General features: G+C 48.9%; 1 protein-coding gene across 1 annotated transcript in view; it reads left to right on the forward strand.

Moving 5' to 3' along the window:
- Positions 1-15692, forward strand: part of Gabbr2 (gamma-aminobutyric acid type B receptor subunit 2) — a 356062-nt gene that overhangs the window by 293391 nt on the left and 46979 nt on the right. Inside the window, exon 13 of the mRNA XM_075967260.1 lies at positions 3809-3931. Coding sequence (XP_075823375.1) covers positions 3809-3931 — 123 coding nt within the window. The remainder of the gene's footprint in view (positions 1-3808; positions 3932-15692) is intronic.

A 15692-nucleotide genomic window follows, 5' to 3' on the forward strand; every position in this document is an offset into this window, starting at 1 on the left:
CAGTCACCGTAAGCCAGACTGTGCAGCAAGTGTGAACTGGGAGTTTATCACACCGTGTCACAGACGGTGAAAGCGGCTCAGAAGGGCAGGGCCATATCCAAGAACGCAACTAGTTAGTCCATGTCCGACTTAGATCTAGAAGCAAATACTTGGTCACTGCTGGTGCCTTGATGCCATGTAGAGAGAATGTGGCACTGTGACACACTAGTTCAGACAGGCAACAGGTGATGAAGTCATGAGCGTTAGCAGACAGGCAGCAGGTGATGAAGTCATGAGCGTTAGCAGACAGGCAACAGGTGATGAAGTCATGAGCGTTAGCAGACAGGCAGCAGGTGATGAAGTTATGAGCGTTAGCAGACAGGCAGCAGGTGATGATGTCATGAGCGTTGGCAGACAGGCAGCAGGTGATGAAGTCATGAGCGTTAGCAGACAGGCAGCAGGTGATGATGTCATGAGCGTTGGCAGACAGGCAGCAGGTGATGAAGTCATGAGCGTTAGCAGACAGGCAGCAGGTGATGAAGTCATGAGCGTTAGCAGACAGGCAGCAGGTGATGAAGTCATGAGCGTTAGCAGACAGGCAGCAGGTGATGATGTCATGAGCGTTGGCAGACAGGCAGCAGGTGATGAAGTCATGAGCGTTAGCAGACAGGCAGCAGGTGATGATGTCATGAGCGTTGGCAGACAGGCAGCAGGTGATGAAGTCATGAGCGTTAGCAGACAGGCAGCAGGTGATGAAGTCATGAGCGTTAGCAGACAGGCAGCAGGTGATGAAGTCATGAGCGTTAGCAGACAGGCAGCAGGTGATGAAGTCATGAGCGTTAGCAGACAGGCAGCAGGTGATGAAGTCATGAGCGTTGGCAGACAGGCAGCAGGTGATGATGTCATGAGCGTTGGCAGACAGGCAGCAGGTGATGAAGTCATGAGCGTTAGCAGACAGGCAGCAGGTGATGATGTCATGAGCGTTGGCAGACAGGCAGCAGGTGATGAAGTCATGAGCGTTAGCAGACAGGCAGCAGGTGATGATGTCATGAGCGTTGGCAGACAGGCAGCAGGTGATGAAGTCATGAGCGTTAGCAGACAGGCAGCAGGTGATGATGTCATGAGCGTTAGCAGACAGGCAGCAGATGATGATGTCATGAGCGTTGGCAGACAGGCAGCAGGTGATGAAGTCATGAGCGTTAGCAGACAGGCAGCAGGTGATGATGTCATGAGCGTTGGCAGACAGGCAGCAGGTGATGAAGTCATGAGCGTTGGCAGACAGGCAGCAGGTGATGAAGTCATGAGCGTTGGCAGACAGGCAGCAGGTGATGAAGTTATGAGCGTTGGCAGACAGGCAGCAGGTGATGAAGTCATGAGCGTTAGCAGACAGGCAGCAGGTGATGAAGTCATGAGCGTTAGCAGACAGGCAGCAGGTGATGAAGTTATGAGCATTAGCAGACAGGCAGCAGGTGATGATGTCATGAGCGTTGGCAGACAGGCAGCAGGTGATGATGTCATGAGTATTGGCAGACAGGCAGCAGGTGATGATGTCATGAGTGTTGGCAGACAGGCAGCAGATGATGATGTCATGAGCGTTGGCAGACAGGCAGCAGGTGATGATGTCATGAGCGTTCCCAGAACCCAGAGGGTTGAGTTAGCTACTAAGAGAAATCTAAAAAGGAAGGAAGAGAGAAATCTTGAGCACTGAGAGGTGTTCTCTGGGGCTCTGCGTGCAGCCAGGGTGGCACCATGCCTGTTCTCTCCTCTGTTTCCATTTCTTGGGATGGTTTTGAATCATTTTCTTTGTTACTCTGTGGTATGTGCAGGTAGGTTTTGTTTAATATTTCACTGTTAGTCTTCCTCACTATAATGCTGTAGACAGAAGTTAGTGTCCCACTGGGTCCTACAGCCATTCAGTCCCAAAGAAACACACAGAGGCTTATATTAATTATAGACTGTTTGGCCTATTAGCTCAGGCTTATTATTAAGTAGCATTTATAACTTAAATTAACCTAAATTATTGTCTATGTTTAGCCACGTGGCTTGGAACTTTTTCTCAGTGAGGCATTCTCGTCTTGCTTCCTCTGTGTCTGGTGACTGTGTCTCTGCTTTTCCTCTTCCCAGAATTCTCCAAGTCTGGTCACCCCACTTAGACTTCCCACCTGGCTACTGGCCAATCAGCATTTTATTAAACCAATACAAGTGACAAATCTTTACAGTGTACAAGAACATTATCCCACAGCATAATGCATTTATAATTTCCAAACAGAAATCATAATGTCGTCTTCCCCTACCCTCAGGGTCTTTCCACCATGTGTCCCCCTTAGATTGATAGCATTGTCTACTAGAGCTGAGGTGTCATATCACACTTTGCCCTTAGGTGTCACAGTCCTACATACAAACACAGCATCACTAATAATCAAACCCAGAATAATGGTAGCCAGGTACCATTCCTTGGGCATCTTGTCTAAGCAGACCCCACATTAAGTGCTTTCCACATTTCATCTCACTTGATTCTAATGCCAACTATGTTACTTGGGGGTCAGTGACCCCCTTTATTAGAGAGGAAACAGAAGCCAAATAAAGAAGCATCTAACCTGGGGTTAAGATGAGGTCTTTGTTCATTCCTCTGTGCCATCCTCAGAGGATGAAACATGAGCCTCCTTCCTCCTTTCTGTCCCTCTGACTGTCACTACTCAAGCAGCAAAAAGGGGAGCCAGGATTACACCCAGACCCCACTGCCTGGTATTATCACCAGCTTCCTCCTTGAGCCTTGGGGAGGGGGGGAGGATTTGCCCTCTGCACCAATGAGAGACATCCTTGGTCGTCTAAGGTCAGCTGAGCTCGCACAATGTGTGCCAGAGGCATGGGGTCCTGGGAAACTGCTTGGGTTCCACTAGTGGGAAAGTGGGGAGCACCCTGGAAGGTGCATGCACCACTGCTTCCAGCACAGAGAGCAGAGGCTCCTTCCTGCCTTTCCTGAACCTCAGGTTCCTGAGACACTTTCTCAAGCCTGGTACAGAGTTGCTGGCTCCCCAGAGGGCAAAGGTTAGGCCACGTTCCCACAAAGCCTCAGCAGCTGGGGCTAGGGTAATGCCCCGGTAAAGCTATTCTTGTGAATTTGATCAGCAGCACTTGTTGTTGTTGTTGTTTGTTTGTTTGTTTGTTTGTTTGTTTTTATTTGGCAATGGTGAGGCTCCCCAGTTATTATTTCCACCTTGAAAAGGAAGCCTTAATCCCTAGAAGTCGGAGCTGGCGATGTTTCTCTAGCTTATGTCGCAGCTTTGTTTATTTTCCCATTAGTCTTTTCCAGATGGACTTCATCGTGTTAGCTTTTATTTATGTGGTGGCTGGGGGGGGGGGACCTGCAGTCAGTGAAATACACTGGTCACTGCCAAGGTTTGTCCCCCAGATCCCTCCCTGTTAGCAGATGGAAAGTGGAGTGGAGGCAGGAGGATCAGAAGTTCAAACCCACTCCCGGCAACATAGGGAGTTGGAAGCCAGCCTAGGCTGTGGGAGAGTATGTCAGGAGGAGGAAGGGGGGTCTGGGAGGAGAGAAGGGGGAAAGGGAGAATGAGAAAGAGGAAGAGAGGAAGAGGAGAAAATAGTTTGCCAGACTGTAACAACTGGTGTTTCACACTGAAGACCTAGAGGGTGGAAACCGCCATTGAGCAGAGACTAAAAGTGGCCAGACTCCAGCAAGTCCAGGTGTGTGTTCAGGTGCTGGTCATCCTCAGGAAAGACCTGGGCTGCCAAGCAATGACTGGGCTGAGCTCCCCCTGTCTGGGCAGCTCTCATGTCTGCCTCCCTTTGCTCTTTCCCTCTGCAGATCATCAAAGACCAGAAGCTGCTTGTGATTGTGGGGGGCATGCTACTGATCGACCTGTGCATCCTGATCTGTTGGCAGGCTGTGGACCCCCTGCGGAGGACGGTGGAGAGGTACAGCATGGAGGTGAGAGGTCAAGGCAGGAGGGGGGCAGGAGGCACCACGGGCACTTCCGGACGTGACGGTGTTGGGCTCTGCACTGCGTGGTTTCCTCCGCAACTCAACTCTGCCTCCTTCCGTTTGAGGCATGTGTTATTTCAGGAAGGGCAAATCGAAGGTAGCATGGAACAACTTAATATTATACTAATAAATGCAGGATGAAGGGGAAAGGTTGGGCTACTTGAAGGAGTCTATTGTCATAACCAGGGAAGCACCCGTGTATCTGCTCATTCGCGTGAGAGATTACCCTGCCTGTGTCCCACCTTTGAGCAGGGACACACACTCGGAGAGCTTGTGCTTACCATATGATAGCCAAGGGCACTGAGCAATGAAGTTCTTTCCACACATTCCATATTGGTTGTTAAGATAAAGAGCCTTACAGAAAAGTCTCGTGACCTATCCATTGTGAGCCAGGCATGGCAGCCCAGGTTTGTAATCCCAGCACAACAGAGGGGAAGGCAGGGGCATCCAAGGTCAAGACCAACCCAGGCTATATATGGTAGACCCTTTATCGCTGTATGTACACAGAGGTTTTAATTGTCTTGCTCGAAGCCTTCCGCTGATCATTGTGAGGTGCCCCAGTTTGGGGAGCCTGAGTCCCCTGGTGTGTGCTGGCTCTCTCCTCACACATGTCAGCTTGGCTTTGTGGGGTTCTGGCTGGCAGGTGGTATTTACTGTCATTTCAGTATAGGAAAATTCCAAAAGCCCCTGAGAGTCTCCACACCCCCTGCTCCGTTATCAGGGGAATCGCTTTTTACAAAATGTCATGTGTCTTCTTAAACTAAACCAGAAGTGGTGGTTCTATGAGCTAGGGACAGAGGTGTATGTCCTTCAGGCATATAAGATGCACAGCCACGCTTAGGTGAAAGTGGACCCGGACTTTCTTCAAGCCAGTGAGGAGTCGTGCAATCAGAATGTCATTTAGGAAAGAGACTGGAGACCGACCGTACCACTCTGCACACTCCCTGGAAAAGTGCGGGAGTAACAGGTGGGCCAATACCAGATGTGTTTGTGGGTCAGAGGGACAGCCATCAGGGCACCCAGTCAGACAGGTTCTTCCACACCTGTATGTAGTAATAGGGGCGACGGCGGGGCTGTGTCCCCAAACACCCCAGCCGCCTGCCCTGCCCGGCTAGCTTATGCCCCGAAATAATTACACACAAACTGTATTCATTTAAACACTGCTTTGGCCCATTTCTATCTAGCCTCTTCTAGGCTAATTCTCACATATTAATTTAGCCCATTTCTAATCATCTGTGTAGCACCGGTCTTACCGGGAAGATTCTAGCCTAAGTCCATCCTGGGTTGGAGCTTCATAGCGTGCATCTTCCCTGGAGCGGGCAGCATGGTGTCTCTCTGAAGGCGTCTGCTCTGGAGAGGAGAGCTGTCGAGTCTGACCTCACTTCCTCTTCCTCCCAGCGTTCTGTTCTGTTTACTCCACCCACCTAAGGATGGGCCTATCCAATGGGCCTAGCAGTTTCTTTATTGCTTAGCCAATGAAATCAACAGATTGATATATGACACTCCCACATCACTTCCCCTTTTTCTGTTTAAACAAAAAAAGGAAGGCTTTAACCTTAACATAGCAAAATTACATATAACAAAACAGTTATCAAGTAAAAGTTACATCAGAAACATTTATACATATAACAAAATTGACCGTAAATCTCTATCAATAAACCAAAATCTATACTAATGCAAATTATTCATGTCTATATCATATCCCCCTTTAAATGTAAAAGAACATTTATAAACCATATTTGGGAACATGGGCGCAGTTTTTTCTCTCCAAACTGCTTCCTGCTGAATGGGGGCGTCGTTAATTAGGTCTTTCATGGTATAACCTGTGTGCTAGTTTCATCTCAGTTGGCAGTTGAGCAAAGCAATTTTCTGAAGATGTTCACAGCAACCCTTCAGGAGGACGTGGTCCATCATACCAAATCGGAATAGAAGAAATCCATAGAGTCTCATCCTCTGTGAAAACAAAAGAAGACTCTCTCCAAAGCATCATATCCTTAGACCCAAATTCTGAAATCGTAATACCCTTATATCCATTCTGGTTTAGCTTGGCAGCCCAGGTAATGAAACGTCTCTCTGTACTTAGCTCCTTCACAGTCGACAATTTTAAAGAAAACACAATAATACAAAGAATCCAGACTCTCTGTGAATTTTCCATCTTTACGCGGCTTATTTTTATTTATATCTATAACTATCTGTACTCTGTCTCTTTAAAGACTTTACTTTTACTTTTTTCTTTTTAAACCATTAACTTTATTCTCTATATTCTTTTTCTTCTCTCTCCCAAGCCAACGTACATTCATCCAACAGTGTGACTCATTTTTTGGTCTGAATCTGTCCTATTGTGAATCTGCAATTTTTTACTATCCAGGAGCACTTTTGATTTGCGCCTTTAAATCACTAGGCGCTTAAGAATCTAAGCTGTGACATTCCTAAGTTAACTTTTTGCTTTTTGAGCGTACATCTGTAGACCAGGCTGGCTTTGAACTCTCAGAGATCCTCCTGTCTCTGCCTCCCAGGCATTGGGATTAAAGGTGTTTGCTACTACACCTTGAACTCACAGAGATCTGTTCGTCTCTGCCTTCTAGGCACTGGGATTAAAGGCGTGTGCTACCACACCTTGAAGTCACAGAGGTCTATCTCCCTCTGCCTCCCAAGTGTTGGGATTAAAGGTGTGTACTAAGACACACAACAACTCTCTTCCTTTTTTTGTTTTTTGCTTTAAGAACTTTAACTTTCAGCTTGCATATATTTTTAACACACAGTAAACCATTTAGAAATTTTCTTTGTCTTTGAATCTCTCTTTACTGTATATCTCTCTTTTTCTGACCACATGAGTCTTTAATTTACCAAGCAATATCAGTAGGACTAAAGGCGTGGCTTTGACGGCTGGATCCAGCCCATTCCTTAGCTTTCCAGCCTCATGGCTGAGGTACTGGCTGCAAGGTCCCTGCCAGCCAGCAAGCTACAACAGACAACACTCAAGTCCTCTCTCAGTAGCCGGCCCTCCTGCCTCAAACAGTCAGAGTTTGCCCTGGCAGGATGGCCCAGAAAGCCGGCATTTTTAAACGGCGCAGCTTTTTTCCTGCTATGGCTGAAAACCGAAAAGCATGTGTTCAGCTTTTCGTCAACACTGTTTAAGTGTTTCGTGGCAGGACCTCTTAATGAGCTGCAGGCTTTGCAGCTAAAGCTGAGTCAGGAAGCCTCTCTTAGATGAGGCGCTTGCTTGCCTCTGGCAAGCAGAGTAGACCAGAGAAATTGTCACAATCAAGAAAACATGCTTTACTCTTTCCCAAGCTTTCTTAGGCTTTCAGTGGGTTCAGTTAGCCACACGTCTGGGCGTCATTTGTAGTAATATGGAGCGGCGGCGGGGCTGGTCCCAACACCCCAGCCGCCTGCTCCGGCTAGCTTATGCCCCGAAATAATTACACACAAACTGTATTCATTTAAACACTGCTTTGGCCCATTTCTATCTAGCCTCTTCTAGGCTAATTCTCACATATTAATTTAGCCCATTTCTAATCATCTGTGTAGCACCGGTCTTACCGGGAAGATTCTAGCCTAAGTCCATCCTGGGTTGGAGCTTCATAGCGTGCATCTTCCCTGGAGCGGGCAGCATGGTGTCTCTCTGAAGGCGTCTGCTCTGGAGAGGAGAGCTGTCGAGTCTGACCTCACTTCCTCTTCCTCCCAGCGTTCTGTTCTGTTTACTCCACCCACCTAAGGATGGGCCTATCCAATGGGCCTAGCAGTTTCTTTATTGCTTAGCCAATGAAATCAACAGATTGATATATGACACTCCCACATCACCTGTATGGAGGTACATCTAGTATCTCAGGCACTCCGTCAGGCATAACTAACAAAAGAACATGGTCCACCCACTCAGTGCCCTAGGGGATCCCTCATCAACCCTCTGTGCCCTTGAACCCTTGGATAAGTTCTTTACAGTTGCACTATTGCCTTGGAGCTTTGATCACCGGCCACGCATCTTGTGAAAATGGAAGGAGCAAGGTGTGTCCATCCAGTCCCACAGAGGATGGCTCTGTCACCGGCCAGGGAAGACAGAGGGCCCAGGAAAGTAGGGGAGGGGGCTAAAGAAAATGAGGCTGGAGAGCCCAGGGCAGGCTTGAGCTGGGGCAGGTCACTGGAGACCAGGTTTGGGGTGTCCCAAAGACCCGAAGGCTGCATCGTTCCCTGTGTCTGCGGTGGAGTGAGGATGATCCAGAGGTCCTAGGACTGAGGCTGGGGCAGAGACAAGCATGCAGGATTGGAGTCAGCCCAAGCGGCAGAATTTGGAAACGGGAAGTGTGTCCTCAGTACCGTTCAAATGGAATCTTTCTCATGCCACCTGCCCTGTGGCTGATGGTTTGCTTGCTGGGGTCTTTCTGCCTCCTGCCTGTCTACTGTCAGTGGCTTCGCTACATTTAGACCTGCTAGGTTAGTTTTCCAAGCAGTCAGCGCAGATGAGGAAACTGAGTCTGGGAGGGATAGAATGCTACCCAGGGCCATTCAGTTTGTCCGAGACAAAAGTCCAGACTGACTCTGTTTTCACCCTCTGACCCTCCTACCCCTCCCCCCACCCCACCCCCGCCCTGGGTACCTTTGAAACTTTTCTCACACCTCTTCCTGGGACATTCCTCTTTTTCCGCTCTGATTTGGGGCTTGCCCGGCTGCTCTGTTGCCATGGTAGCAGAACCCTTTGATGTGTCAAGCCACAGCAGGGTCCCTATAGTTTCCCTGGAAGGATACTAAGCTGTCCAGAGGTTTCTCCCAGACTGCCTGCCAGGTACAGCACAAAGCAGTGGTGAAACAATGTATCCAGGCTGCGGGGTGCTAAGGGCTCATCGCAGGGGCAGGATTTTCAGGTCAGCCGGGGAAGGAACTCTGGGCTGAAGGGAATTAGTTGATTGAAGGTCTTTGTGGTCTGTCCCTTCCCCCACCCCCATCCCCAAAAGCATTTCGGTTTGCTCTGAGCACTCTTATACCATTATGATCCAAGCTCTCACGAGGATCCTGCCCCCTTCTGGGACCTTCTCTACCCAAATAAACGGTTTGAACGTCAGCAGCAACGTCATTTATTACAGGGCCATGTCGCTGACTTCCCTGGCCCTACCTGACCTCCCCAGCCTCTCTGAACTCTCCTCAAACTCTGCCAACACGCAGCCTCAACACTGGCCTCCTAGGACATGATCACAACAGTTGACCTAGCCCCGAACTGCCCAGTCCAGCACCCGAGGACATCTTCCATAGGGACACAGGATTCAAAGCTAGCAGCCTTGGTCTCACAATAGCCGCAGGCTACTTACTGTGTTGGGAGTGGACTAAACTCACACGCCCACCTACACAGTCCCTTCAGGTTGCACTAAGGAAGAAGCAAAAGGACAAACAGCTGGAGAGTGACTGGGTTGGCCCCGTGAGCACGTCTTCCCCAGAGACTGCACGTAGGGTCCAAGAAGATAAAACACCCCACAGCCCTCCAGAGAGCAGCCTGATTCCCGTCTGCCTTCATTTTTCTGTAATAAATATTGATATCTCACCTGTCACATGCCAGGAACCATGCTAAACATGTTATAAATCAGAACTCACTTAATTTAAGCCTTGTAACAGAACTCTGAGAAGCGAGCTCATATTTTCCCGACTTTGAAGATGAGAAAACTATTATATGCACCGAAAGGTTCAGTGCCATGCCCAAAGTCACACAGACAGTGGGAGATGCAGGTTGGATTCCAACCAGGGTAGTCTGCCTTCAGCTATGCTGTCCCTGCTCAAAAGTAGGAAGGCTGCCTTGGGGTGGGGGGAGGGGAGGGAATCTGAATTCTTTCTTCCCTGCCTCATCCCCCCCCCATTTCAAGACTGCACACACAATCCCTCAGGGCAGGCTGAGCATTTGACCTCTGTGCCCACCATCCAGCCCCTGACCTCCCTATGTGCCCCAGACAGACACAAATCATTGTTTGGGGCATCTATCCATTAGCTGGACTCCCTGGTAACTGAGGAGTGGCCGTGTCTTTAGGAACCATCATGGAGGCAGGGGAGATGGATACGTTTGTAGCTAACTCACAGTTCCCCTTGAACAGCATGCTGGTTCAAGGTGACTGGGTGCAGTGGGTGAGGGCAGAGATGGCCTCCTAGGTTGGGAAAGCTTCTTCACTGAAGCTCAGAGACATGGCAGTGAAAGAGATGGGAAGGACCCAGGCAGGTGTACTGGGGAAGAAACAACTCACTGGGTTGGACAGGTACCCGGGGCATGGAGCCATGGGAGGCTGTGTACGGTAGGTTGGTGGACACATTGGCCCCACCTCAGGCAATAGTTTGGCATGCACAGCCTATAGCCCAGTGAAGACATTTCAAAAGGACATCGAGAAAACCTCACATTGTACCTGAGGTACTCTCATGTGGGTGTTCAGGAGAACGTAGAGCTGAGAGCACCCGTTTGCCTCAGCAACACATATAGTACCCAAACAGCCACTAGAGATACACACCTCAGTGCAGATGCGCAGAAGCAGCCAGCGGGGTTGAGGAAATGGCTTAGTGACAAGCTGCCTTATGAGCATGAATACCTGAATCCTGAGACCTGCATAGAAGCCAAGTGTAGTAACGTGCTTCTTAAACCCAGCCCTGGGAGAGAAGAGATGTGTGGGTCCTGGAGCTTGCGGGTCAGCCTGGCTAGTTGAATTAGTTTCCTGCACGTTCAGTGAGAGACCCTCATCCACACACATATTCATGTGTGCTCACAAACACACACATGCAAGCATGCACGCATACACACACCCACGCGCACACACATACCAGCAGTAGTAAGGCTTGGGTGAGATTTAAAGCATTTTTTTTCACATACTTCAAGTTCAAAGATGGAAGCTATTTAATACTCTTTAAGGATCCATAAAAGTAGTGACATCATCTTAAGATAAAAGGCAGGCCATTGTTCATTTGAAATCCAAGATCAGAGTTACCTCTGGGTAGGAGTAAGAGGGCGTCATCGCAAAAGGCACACAGGCCATGGGAGGTTCTGGCAAGGCCACTCTTTACCTTTTGCAGACGTATTTTATCTACTTTTTAGAAACGTGTGTGTGTGTGTGTGTATCAGTTTAGAATTCTTGGCACTTCATTAGATCGGTTTTAGGTTTCCAGAAGATTTTCACAAAAGTCCTGCATTGCTGTACCCTCCCGGGTGCTGGGATAGATATGTGGTCCTGTGTAGACATCCTCAACTTGGTGCCTTGGAGGAGACTCTTTCTCACTGAAGCCCTAATGTACAATCCAATGAAGCCACTGTGGGCCTTGCTGCACATGTGATATCCTGTGGACCCTGTCACAGAATCACACTGCAGTCTCATGTCTTAACCACCCTCTGTTCCCTCCTTGACAGCCACTTGTCTACCCTTGCCTCTCCACAATGGCACACTGCTGGAATCAGCTTTCTCTTACCAGCTTCTTCTGCGTGGCAATATGCATTTCATTATGCATGTCTGTTCACTGCTCAAATTCTGTGGGTGACGAGCCTCTACTTCCCGTCTGGGCCACCTGCATCCTTCCCATCTCTGACAACCGTTTTAGTTGCTTCTAGACTTAGGCAGTCACAGCTAAAGCTGCTGTGAGGGTTTGTGGGCAGGTTTCTGTGCAGACCCAAGTTCACGTTCTCAGTGTTGCATCGGATCTTCTGGGTCTGGTGCCTCAAAATCTAAAACCAGTTTATTAATATCTGCAAAGTAGCTTTCTGCATTTACAGTTGTCGAATACAGCACTAAACCCATTGATCAAGCTGAGAGGCACTGACATCAACTGAGGTTAGATCTTTTGTCCATGAACATGAAACACAACCTCTCCATTTCTTCAGAATGTCTTTAGCCTTTTCATCCGTTGTCTAGTTCTTCATACAGATGTTGAAAACGAGTCAACACATCTCTGTCTACTGCATTGTATTGTTGTACGAGATGCTAATGTAAATGGTGCTGTGATTTTCATTCCAGTTTGCTGATATATAGTATAAGGAATACACAAACACACACACACAAAAGCAACTACAGCAGCTAGAACTGTTCATTAGCACAGTTTTGTGTTGACTCTATCGGGACATGCTATCTAGAAAACATTGCTGTCTGTGTTATACTTTTTTCCCCATTTCTAATCTGTATAACATTATTTTCTTTTTTTGAAGTATCACATTGGTTAGGGTTTCTGCTGCAATACATTAAATAGAGTGAGTTTTTTTATAACTTAAAAAAACTATGAAATAGTTTTGATGGTAAAGTTGAAACTGCCTTTGGAGAAGTAATAAGAGGATAAATAATTACATAGGCAAGAGCCCAGTGTCCGTGTGGGGCTGGCGGTCAGAGGCAGAGCTGTCCACAGGCAGGATGTCAGAACTGCACCACCCAGAGAGGATGTAGAGAAGGAGGATGCCTCCAGAGAGAGGCACAGGCTGGCGGGTGTCCCAGGCGTGTGCTGAGGGCTCCTCGTGACGTCTCTGCCGCACCTCTGCCTGCGCAGTCATGGGAAGAGTCCTTGTTTCTGCAATTCCTACACCAGAGGTGTTGATGAACCTGCCAAGGATGTTTGAAACGCTTGTAAAATATGATTTGGATCCTTGGCAGAAAGGAAAATAGCTTTGTTTCAAGTTCCTTGCATTGCTAGTAATGATGGTGAGAGTGTAGAATATACAGTTCTGGACTTCAGGGAGACACGTAGGGCGCAGGCGAAACCTGAGAGAGGTCAACACACAGGTGACATCAACGGCTCCATACAAAGACCTCAACTCAGGACATAGGGATGGAATGGAGTTGGGACCCAGGGGGGATCTAGGAACAGTGATGCTCAGCATCCAGGGATGTAGGCAGGAGACAACAAAGGACACCTGGCAGGAGACTGAGGCGGATGGGAAGAAAATCACATGGGTTCAGTGCCTTGGAAACCAAAGGAAGAAAATGCTTCAAGAAGGAAGTTTTGATGAGCCATGCCAAGTGCTGCTTTTAGATCAAGTAAGATGAGGATCAAGAATTGACAGTGTGCATGTGTACACTCACTCATGCTCACACATACACACACGCACACACGCACACGAGAGAGAGACAGAGAGAGAGAGAGAGAGAGAGAGAGAGAGAGAGAGAGAGAGAGAGAGAGAGAGAGAATTTATTTTTCATTGGAGAAAAATGGTTTGAAATGAGTTTGCTATGAAGCTCAGCCTATAGCAACAATGTAGTAGCTGCCGCCCTGGACGGAAGGGTTCTTTCCCCTTCCCTCTGTGTCGAGCCGTTCATCCACCTGATCATCACAAAGGGGTTTTTGGTTTTTTTTTGTTGTTTTTGTTGTTGTTTCTCTTTCTTTTTATTTATTCAACACGTCTTTCACATCCTGCATCTTGATCCCATTTATTTCCCCGTCCCTTTGCAACTGCCCTCTGCCCCTACAACACCCCCCCTTAAAACAAAATTTAAGAGAAAAAAAGGAAAAAATTAAAAATCTCATCGTGGAAACTGTCTTGTGACACAGGGAGTCATGCAATAAACCCCTTTGTCCCCGTTGCAAGTAAGTGTTCCTGGCAAAGAGTCACTGATCTTGTTCGAGGCCTCTGGTTTCTGTTACACCATCGATGCTGGGCCCTCACTGAGACTCCTCTTGGATATCCTGATGTTGCCTGTGTTGTAGAGATCCTCCAGCTTTGGGTGTGCAGGTCAGGCACCTTCATGTACTCCAGCAGATCATAGATGGGGTGGATATTGGGGCAGGCCGAGTCATAACTCTGGTTCTAGACCTGGGCAGCTGCAGGGTTGGTCAGCCAGCTAGTTCTCCCCTGCTCTCACCAGCATTCCCCCTCCCCACTTCTCTACCCCACTCCCCACCCCCCCGCTCTACCCCATCCAGCCCCCACTAATTCACTCTTACAGCAATGAGTGAGGAGTGGGGCCAGTTCTCTTGCTTTCCCGACCCCAGGGTCAACTCTCCCCCTTCAGGGCCAACTCTACTGTGTCGCCCAAGCAAGGTGCAGGGGCCACCCCACAGCTGGTGGGGTGCAGGGACAGCTCTCACACTCTTGTGGCCTCAAGCCTTGGGCAGGAGTGGGAGATGGTTTTGATATGGAGAAACCCAATGGAAGCCCTCGCACTTGCTGAGTGTAGACATTGAGACAAGCCACTGGGGGCCACTGTCACAGCACCCTGAGGTCAACACCCAAGATCTCCCCCAGTCTGCTTCCCTGGCAGGTTGCCATGAGAGAGAATCACACATGCTGCTGTCACCCATGGGAGCCATGTGTGGGGGACGCATTTGCTGAAATGCTCGCCATCCCTTTAGGCTGCCCAGGCACTCGCTACCTCAGGAGCTCCCTAGACTCGGGTGTCTGTGACTTTCTGGCCATTCTGGCGTAATCAGGTTAACAGATAGTTTGGCACACAGGGGTGCTTCAAACTTCCCTCCAGACTCTGTGGTCTTACCATTCTGTATTCACAGAGGCAAACAGGGATGGGGGGGGTGAGGAAACTGCACTTGGCTTTGAAATGAGTGACTTAGACCAATAATGTTTCTATGGAAACAGATATTGGAAGAGGCAAACACATGGAATTTTAAGGAATTTTAACCCTTACCTTCTACTTCCCTCTGCAGTTGTCTGGGTAAAGGAGGGGGGGATCCACTCGGGAGCTTTCTGGTAACACCTGGGATCTTCACAAAGCTGACCAAGCCCCGCCTCTGGGTGCTTACTGTAAAGCAGACAGCGCCATGGCAGAGGAGGGAGAGTACACCATCCTCCATCAGAGACAGAAGTCTGCATTCTTCAAATAGGCCAGAGGCCTCTGGTGATGTGGGGATTGGCCTCCAGTCTCAGGGTGGTGATGCGATCCTTCCTCCAACCTGATTGGCTACTCCAACCTATGTGCTTCTTTCTCCTGGGCCTCTGTTCACTCCACACAGAGCACCCTCCTTCCTGCCCCAGTGTGCCATCGTCCCTCGTAAAAACTGCACCTCGATCTGTGAGAAGCAGCTCAGGAGGATTTTCCCCCAGGAGCTGTGGGGCCAAGTATGAGGCCTTGGAGATCTCTGCCCATCCCACGCCTCTCACCCTGTGCACTCGCTCATTCTGGTCACAGCACTGGTGACTGTCTATGCACCTGTCCCCCTTGTCTGTGACCTCCTCAGAGGCCAAGACCATCTGTGTGTCCCCAGCACCCACCACCAGGCCCTGGCTCAAAGCAGGCTCTTGGTAAATATTTATCGACTGAATCGCTCCCTCCACCTGGAACTCTCTCCCCATGCCCCATATGTCCACATTCAAACCATCTGGCCAGACCCATTAAGCCAGCATCTCAAAGACACCTCTCTGCCGAGTTGCAATTTAATTTAATGTCACACCCTCGCCTTTTATCAAGAGCCCACTTCTGGGGCCAAGGCTGCCAAGAGGAGGACTCGGCATCTCTAGGAGGGACGGTGGTTCTGCTGCTGGACCCATGGCCCCGAGATAAGGGTCCACCAGAGACCTGAGGAGTGTGCTGCCAAGAATGGGCCCCACTCACCCATGAACCTCTACTTGTCTGAGTGTGCTTCCTTCCTGAGATCTGGAGTCACTTTAGTTTTTAAATTATATTTATTTATTTGTGTGTATGCATGCTCATATGTGCAAATTTTTAACCTTGACTGCCAGCAAGTCAAAGCCAAATTCAGTCACCATCAAGGGCAGTCGCATCTTCCGTGAGGTTTCTGGAGGATTATTTGCCCTCTTATA

The sequence above is a fragment of the Microtus pennsylvanicus genome, chromosome 3, assembly GCF_037038515.1.
Source record: "Microtus pennsylvanicus isolate mMicPen1 chromosome 3, mMicPen1.hap1, whole genome shotgun sequence".
NCBI classification, from domain to species: domain Eukaryota; kingdom Metazoa; phylum Chordata; class Mammalia; order Rodentia; family Cricetidae; genus Microtus; species Microtus pennsylvanicus.